This window comes from Haliotis rubra, unplaced genomic scaffold (assembly GCF_003918875.1).
Source record: "Haliotis rubra isolate DU_JTF1 unplaced genomic scaffold, ASM391887v1 Scf8, whole genome shotgun sequence".
Classification (NCBI taxonomy): domain Eukaryota; kingdom Metazoa; phylum Mollusca; class Gastropoda; order Lepetellida; family Haliotidae; genus Haliotis; species Haliotis rubra.
The window spans coordinates 635,741-645,013 of NW_025767523.1; the positions used below are offsets into that span (position 1 = coordinate 635,741).

General features: G+C 38.9%; 1 protein-coding gene across 3 annotated transcripts in view; it reads right to left on the bottom strand.

The window, feature by feature from the left end:
- LOC124261501 overlaps positions 1–9,273 on the bottom strand; it is a 30,973-nt gene that overhangs the window by 7,075 nt on the left and 14,625 nt on the right. The window contains exon 1 of one of the 3 annotated variants that reach the window (XM_046695823.1): positions 6,520–6,574. The exons of 1 other annotated variant lie outside the window; for it this stretch is intronic. Coding sequence is in view for 1 of the 2 variants with exons in the window: in XM_046695821.1 (XP_046551777.1) it covers positions 3,745–3,751 (7 nt within the window). In the remaining variant the exon portion in view is untranslated. Of the gene's footprint in view, positions 1–3,744; positions 3,970–6,519; positions 6,575–9,273 lie in introns of those variants that run through there. One more of the 3 variants, XM_046695821.1, reaches the window with a different exon arrangement.

Here is a 9,273-nt window from a genome sequence, read left to right on the forward strand (position 1 = left end):
TTGTACAAAATTGCCACATAAATATGAATAGTACACATGTTTATCATTTACTAATACCCAACAGCCTTCTAATATTTGAAAATTTTCCGGACTCCACCAAAAAAGTTGTTTAAGAAACTATCATCATTGAAAACGCTATCTGTCGCGGCAGTTGTTATCTGTTGCAATTCATCGGTCCGTTGCTGACTCAAACGGACTGTAGTCTCGACACAGAATCTTGATAAGGGTAGTCATGGCCACTAGTGGTTGCATTATTACAACGGCTTCTCGTTAAACTTGCCGGTTCTGTTCCCAGTGACGTCACCCATAAAGAAATAAAAAAATACGCGGATTATGAATACTTCCTTCATGTCAGAAAAAAACCTGCGTATAGATACAGAATCGCGAGATTACCAGATTCACGGGGCCTTGACTAATAGCGTTCATCGTGTTAACCACAAAAACAAGTGGCACTGTAACAAGGACGCCTAGGAGCAGAAGAGAGTGTATTTTGTCATCATAATGCAATGAATATGATTTCCGTTTATGTTTAAATGCCCAATTTATAACGATTTGAGACAGGAATATTTCCATACATGCAGTTTAAAACAATAGACACTCAATTCTGTTCTGTCAATTCTGAAGATTTAAAGATCTTAATTAAGTGTTCAAACTGTGTCAAAGAAGAATCTATTCGTTCCTCATTGACTCGTTATTTATACAGCTTTCTCGACACCTCCACCACCTCCACCACGCTGTATGTATGAGTCTGTGGCCTTTATACTGAAAAACTTCTTCTTTGCCTAGATGTCAGCTTGTTAATAGGTTTCTTAAGCAAGATGTTACGTTTTTCAAAATCAGTAATGCTGCGGTGCCCATTTCATTTTGACCCGCTGTGTTCACTTTAAGCGAAATTGTATTATAAGGAACGGATTTACAGAGAACAAAGTTTGAAAGGTTGAAACAAAAAAAAATGTCAGATTTTATAAAGGTGCTAAGACGTTTGTGGATGTTAGAGACTACCCATGTACACGTACATTCGTTTACATGCAAGTGAACCGCCTCCGTGGTGTAGTGGTTAGAGCGTCCGCCTGGAGAGCGGAAGGTCGCGGGTTCGATCCCCGACCGCGTCATACCAAAAGACGTTTAAATATGGTACTTGTTGGTCCCTGCCTGGCGCTCGGCACTAATGGGTACAACAAGGACTGGTCGGCTCGAGTCAGTATAATGTGTCTGAGTGAGGTATTCATGCTTCACTGCGGGATGGTATCTCAGTGAGCTAGCACTATAAAACCAGCTTCAGTCTGGGCTAGTACAAGCAGCCGCACATACACATACACACGCATGCACGTCGTCATATGAGCGAAATATTCTCAAGTACGACGTTAAACCCAATTTCACCTCACCTCACCTCCCATGCAAGTGCAACCGTATTAAGTAATAAAGTCTTCTATTTAAGCACATACTATCATATTGTGTCTCCATGAAGTTACTAAGATCACTATGAAGCTTAATGAAGGTCAATGTAGCGCAGTGTATGTTGTGACGAATCTGTTTAATATACGGGACATGCCTACCTGTACGTAAATGGACTTACCACCTGTGATGCACATGGAGAGATTTATGATGCTTATGAACATTTCAGCAAGCGACATATTTGCTAAGTTAAGCATATTTACAACACTGTTGTGTCATATATCTTCTTCCCCTGACATGACACTCGGTGCGTCCCTTCTTTATTTACTCCATGTTGAAGTGTTGTGTAGAAAGAAAGATTAAATAAAAGATTTTAAAAATGTAGACTTGATTTGGTTTTCACGTGATCATTTTGTTATATGCTTATCCAACCTAGACCCATTTTACAGATAACAACTTCAATCTTCATTTCGTGAGTGCGACGTTTCGATACAGATCCTTGTACCGTTATTAAGCAGGTACAAGAATCTGTATCGAAACGTCGCTCTCATTAAATAAAGAAGTTGTTATCCATAAAGTTTGACTTTATTGTACTTCCCAACTTAAAAAAAGGCCACTCAAAGAAGCATTTCAAACCTATGGTTATATTTTCAGATCTTAAAAGAAATTGTTTCCAGAATTTACTCAATGATTTCACATCAACGTCTTGGTGAGAAACACTTATATCTCAAACATACCAGGATTAAAAGCGATTTAGAGATACTGCATTTTGAATTGAAGAAATATTGAAAACATATAAAAAAACTAATTTGGACATCAAAATCTCCATGATAATTTTTTACAAAATTTATTTATAGTTGATGCGAAGGATCATTTGATAAGCTGACATTTTACTCAAATATATAATTATATTGTTATCTAACCTTTTATAATAACTAATCATTTCAAAACAGGTTACTTGACTCGAAAACAATGCCCTATCACTTGATGGTGCCTGACCCCATGGCACCATAACAGACATGCTTGTCATTTATGTTGATCTTGTCACGGTAGTATTAAACATTTAACGAGGCCCAAACTCTGACATAAATGTCACCACTGGCATAGACCTTGTGATATAGCAGGACCGGGAGCAGCTAAATGGGATACAATGATACGCCACCTCCTTGGCCATTGGACGGAAACTGTGTCACTAAAACACGATATATCCAAACTGGTAGTTTACACCTTAAACGTTAGTTACACATTCTTTAATGCTTTATCAACTCTGTAAGTACACTGTGTACGGGCTACTACTACTACTACTACTACTACTACTACTACTACTACTACTAAGCAACATTTACTGACCTACTACTACTCACTACTTTAACAGCTATTACTTCTACTACTGCTAGTACGACTAATGCTTCTGCTGCTGCTAGTACTACTACTACTACTACTACTGCTACTATTGCTGTTGCTCAGACTACTACTACTACTACTACTATTACTGCTTCCGCCACCACCACTACTGTTGCTGCTGCTGCTGCTACTACTACTACTACTACTACTACTATTACTGCTGCTTGCCACTGCTGCTGTTACTACTACTACTGCTACTGCTTCCGCCACCACCACTACTACTGCTGCTGCTGCTTCTACTACTACTACTACTGCTCCTGTTACTACTGCTACTACTACTACTACTATTACTGCTGCCGTAATAGCCACTACTGCTGCTCCTACTACCACTGCTACTACTACTACCACTACTCCTCCTCCTACTACTACTGCTCCTGTTACTACTACTACTACTGCTGCTGCTGCTCCTACTACCACTGCTACTACTACTACCACTACTCCTCCTACTACTACTACTGCTCCTGTTACTACTACTACTACTGCTGCTGTTGCTGCTCCTCCTACTACTACTGCTGCTGCTACACTACTACTACTACTACTACTACTACTGCTGCTGCTGCTGCAGCTGCTACTACTACTTCTACTACCACTACTACTACTACTACCAATACTCCTCCTCCTACTACTACAACTACTACTGCTGCTACTACTACTACTACCACCACTACTACTACTGCTGTTGCTGCTCCTACTACCACCACTACTACTGCTACTGCTGCTATTACTACTACTACTACTACTACTACTACTACTACTACCACTACTCCTTCTCCTACTACTACTACCACTAAACTACTACTTATCTACTAAATGCCTCTCATGCCGACAATATCGCTACTATCTCTACTATTATAACACCCATAAACCACACTGACGATAAACATAAACAATGTTGAAAAATCCCCAAACATAACTAAACTACAAACTTTAAAGTAAAAACGTCACCTTTCATTTCATGAAGCCTTTTCCTGTGTTTCCAAAAAGAACACAATATCCTCCAACAATTTTCTACCTGGTTCAAACCGACTGTTTCGCCTGAGCGGACCTTTTCTCTCGACGTTCATGAAACCCCGCCATTGCCTAGTGGAATGATTCAAGTTGGTGTGACAATGAGTAGAAAGACTTGTTATAGATAATACCAGGAAACCGAATTGGGCGGTTCTTTATCTGTCATCGGGCCGATGGAATAGGACGGCCTGTTGCTCCGCTCTGGCCCACTGGCCCCGCAACCAACAAAGCCTATATAAGACAATAATTACTGGCCCTATCACGGAGTCGGGCTATGTTAATGTTAGCTCTTGATGGTTTTCACATTCTTGTAATAGTCAAAACATTTGTGTGGCACATATTTGTATTTTGATTTATGTGCTACGCATATTTGGGTCTCTTATTCAACGAATCTGGTACAGTGTGATGAATTTTAACTCAAGGACAGATATTGTTATATGTATACAAATATGTTGTATAATGCGATGTTGATGTGCGTGACTTTTGTAGATTAATCACAGACAACTATAGCAGGACCAACATTGAGAATAAATCACACACAATGCTGTTTTTTACAAACTACTGATCAAGAAACAACCACGCGAAAAGAACAACCGTCTGAAATGACGAAATATTAATTCTTGACCTGTGTTATCTGGTGGTGTTGAAAAAAATATATTAAAATTAAAGTGAAAACCCGTTAGTCTGGAAACCTTGCTTTCGGACAATTCTGGGGTGGCGGGGTGGCCTGGTGGCCTGGTTAAAGTTTTCGCTCGTCATCCGGGTTTGATTCCTCACATGGGCACAATTCTGATGTCTTCTGGTTTTGCGTAAATCCATGTTCACTCACTCACTCACTCACTAAGCACAATTCCGTCTGGAACATTTACACATGTAAAACTGATATTTAACTCTATTTAATCCAAAAATTTAACTTTGGACAAAATTATGTCCGTAATAACGAGGTTTTTTTCTTTATAAACCATTATAACATAACTTTCCAATTTACTTTATGATCGATTTGTTCAGAAATATTCAACATCCCTCCACAATGTGCACGTTCACGCCGACAAGCAGAATTTACATAAGCGTTAAGCCGGCATATCACGTCGCATTGCTGGTACGGAAATTCGAATCTATCTTGTCATCTCTCGTATAACTAAAGGTTGTGTGTGGCCATTTCAAGCTCATCAAATTATTTAGTTTGCATATCAGAAAACCCATCTCAGTGTGGTGCCGACGCAGGTCATAGTTAAATATACACTTCTTCCCCATAAGTGTCGGCTATGTTGCCATTGCTCATATATGTTTACCCTTTTAAATGCCTCGATTTCCTGTTTCACACAATGGAATATTTATTGAAATGTACAGACTGAAAAGAGATTTTTTTCGGCGTTTATTTCGGCCTAAAATAGATTATTTGAAGCGTCAAATGTTTGTGAAGAATGTTACATAAATGTCAAACAACAGTGAACATGATTTAACCTAGAAACATATCACGTCCATGAACAGTGAGAGTTTTGTGTGTATGTGTGTATGTGGGTTAAATTATGTGGATAAACTCAGGTATTCATTTGGTTGTCGCGTGGTAAGCGCTCGTTAGTTTCCCATCATGAATAGAACGTATGGAATCGTGGTTGTTTGAAAGCACATCGATTCCAGAAACAAAAGCTAGCATAATGTTTGTTAAAAATACAACGACCCCCACCCCCCCAAAAAAAAACCCAAACAAAAACAAAACCCCAACAAACCCAAAAACAAACAAAACAAACCCAAACAAACAAAAAACAAACCAACAACCCAATACCATCCATGTTCTTCATTTGTGTGGTTTGTCATGAAGATATGAAAGAACATGCTGAATTATTATAAACGGGTACTGAATAAAATAGATTAAGTTCGATTTTGTTACCTTGTAATAGTCACCTATGAGATTCGAGAATGGTATATGGGTGGGGTGGCCTTGTGGTTAAAGCGTTCGCACGTCACGCCGAAAGCCCAGGTTCGCCTCCCTACATGGGTACAATGTGTGAAGCCCTTTTCTAGTGTCTATTGCTGGAATATTGCTAAAAGCGGCGTAAAACCCAACTCACTCACTCACGAAAATTGTAAAAGGTGAGGTGAGGTGAAATTGGGTTTAACGTCGCAATGGAGAATATTTCGCTCATATGACGACGTGCATGCGTGTGTATGTGTAGGTGCGGCTGCTTGTACTATCCCAGACTGAAGCTGGTTTTATAGAGCTAGCACACTGAGATACCATGCCGCAGTGAAGCATGAATACCCCACTCAGACACATTATACTGACTCGGAGCCGACCAGTCCTTGTTGTACCCATTAATGCCGAGCGCCAGGCAGGGACCAACAAGTACCATATTTAAACGTCTTTGGGTGTGACGCGGTCGGGGATCGAACCTGTAAAAGGTAGGTTGCTGCTGAAGCAACCGAGATCTTAGAATCAGTTCCCCAGCTTACCCACTGCGTGGGGCCATCTTGTATCTCGGTGTGATACGGCTGGATTTTGCTAAGGCGGCGTAAAAATACACTCATTCACTAATTCTGCGGTTCGAACCTTTTAACCTAGAAACCTGTCGTCTTTTAACACGATAATAAAGAGATGGAAGAAATTTGTCTGCGTGTTTTATTACGATAAAAACTACCACCATATTAAAACGTTTTGGATAACAGATAGCCTGATAAGATGAAAACATACGTTATATTCGTAACGCTTACCTGTATGATGATGACAACGTATCCGTTCTCTTTTCGTTTTTTAAAAATCAACTTCTGAGCTTAAATGAATACGAAAACATGCTATGATAACGTACGATACAGAGACAATGATGCGTAGTTGAAAACATATTTACACCCAAATTATCTATGTACTATCATGTGGGTTGTACAATTTAAACATGATTCACAATAACGTGCCCTTAAACAATATGCATCATACTATTAACGTGGGAAGATAATTGAACAAAACCAATCCCGTAACAGTCATTAAACTACAACCAAGCCTACTCACCTCATAAATTCATACGTAGAAGGATACACAATTGCTCTCGGAACGACTTTAATTTAAATTCACATCCCGACCATAAACAAAATGTGATATGTGCAAACGCAAGTCAATTGATCATGGAAATGGCTCAATTTTGCACGTGCTGGCAATTCAGGTAATGACGTTGTATGCACGTGACGCATGAGTTACGTTACCTTTGACCCGCGCTGCATAAAGCAAGCTGTGGTTGCCTCACAGCGCAGTGCCTGCCTTGGTCGTAACGGCGAGCGGAAGACACAATTAGTGACATTTGCTTTATGAGTGACAATATTAAATTGGCAGGAAACGCTCGTGGAAATATGTATCGTTTACATTAGACCTTTGAGAAGGGAAACAATGTAATGATGCTAGACGGTGGGACATGACAGGAATATCAGTATACGCATTGCTTGCACTTCAAGGCAGAAACGGGGTAATTGGCGAACGTTTTGTTTTAAACAAATATATTTTTTGTTAGGTGTTGGGTTTTAAGCCGATTTTAGCATTATTTCACTCGAACCCGGACCTTTGGTGTGAAAGGCAAACGTTTATCCACTGGGCTACCAAAACGCCTCATCACTGTTATAGACACATATCATCGTATCCCATTTGGATAGATCGATGCTCATGCTGTTGATCACTGGACTGTCTGGTCCAGACTCGATTATTTACAGACCACCGCCATATATACTATTCACCACTTTGCTGAGGATCAAATCATGTATTCAACAGAAAACTATGATGTGAGGTCAAATTTGGTTTAAATATCTAAGCTTATTGTAAGCATGGATCCTAGGTTTCAGTATGTCATTGCATCTTGTGGATCCCATACCTGCTATTGACAGGTGTTGTTTATTTGTCAATGACTCGTTCCATGATTTGCAAAATGGTTGATTGGTGCCATGAAAACCATTTTTATGGTTACTCGTGTATCAAGTGTACTAGGTTAGATTAAAGTGGCTGTTTGCCTAAAGAGGGGTTACTTTATTATTATTTATACAGCTTTAAATTGATACAGTTTCAAATTACAATTCTACGTTTAAGTAAAGTTGTGAATTTTTGTGATCCTTAGCAAAGTGTGAGTAGTATAGCTGGAATATTGCTGAATGCGGCGTCAGACAACAAACAAAAGTAAACAAACAAACAAACGTAAGAGGTGACCAACGGGATGTGGTGCTCTGGTTTGCTAAAATGGTTGACACATACCATCGTAGATCGATGCTCACGATGTCAATCACTGGATTGTTTAGTCTAGACTAACAGATGGCACTTATACAGCTGGAATATTGTCGAGTGTGTCGTCAAACAACAAACATCGTGTTGATGGGAAATTGACAACGGCAAGAATCAAACAAACGAACAAAGAAACATTATTGTCACGCTTACATATCATTCCTGAAAACAATGCAACATTGTAGATACCCCGTGAATTCAACATGAAGTACCATCCTACTCAAATTAAGTTAAGCGCAATACTATTCTTTAATATTATTGCCAATCTGTCATACCAATAAATCAGGCTTTAAATCTCTGCTACACTGAACCTAAACTCTAGTTGAACTATGAAGACTATAAACTATATAGACTATAAACTCTAAAGACTGATTGTCAAACTCAATCAGCTGTGTATACAAATAGCCAGTAGTCCAGTGGTTAAAGTGTTTAGTAGTCACGTCGAATTCACGGTTTCGATTCCCAATATTGATTTGTTCGTCATGATATTGATGGAACATTGGCAAAAACAGGTAAAACCAAACACACATTAAAATCAGAGATTTAAAGAAAAATTGACTATACGACAGTGAAAAACGTTCAAATTGTTACTCTGATAAACGGTAATAAAAAGAAGTTGTTATCCATGAAGTTCGTTCTATATTGCACTTCCTAACTTCTAAAATACCACTCAAAGAAGTCTGGTGAACAGACTGAACTGATAAAAAATGTGGTTTAACACGCTGAAGAGATCATAGGTATGATTAATAACCATTTGTATAATAGCCGGCGTTCCCAATGAAAATCATCCAGTTGGCAGGTTGTCTGGATTAACAAAGTTTCGCTGTACATGTGAAACACTTTGTATTTTTTCGTAGCTCGAAACAGTAAGTATAACTATTCTCTTTTTGAAAACATCGCGCTCTGTATTATAAAAAAAGAAACTGTATACGGTTCGTGTTTAAACAATAAAATAACCCTCTAATTCCCATGATCTATGCTGACCTCAACTATTATATATAATCTCCCTGGCGACAAAGTCCAAATTTTCATATAAAAATAGTCGTATATGGTAATTTAAACAGTGGGGACAGATGAAAGACTGAGATTAAAGTGTTACTTTTCAAGAGGCGCTATGAATAGAAGATTCTTGCAATATTTATGACGCTGAGACAAGTTTCATCATTGAGCCCACTTAAAAAGAACACAACAGTGCTTGCATATTCTTTTTATTC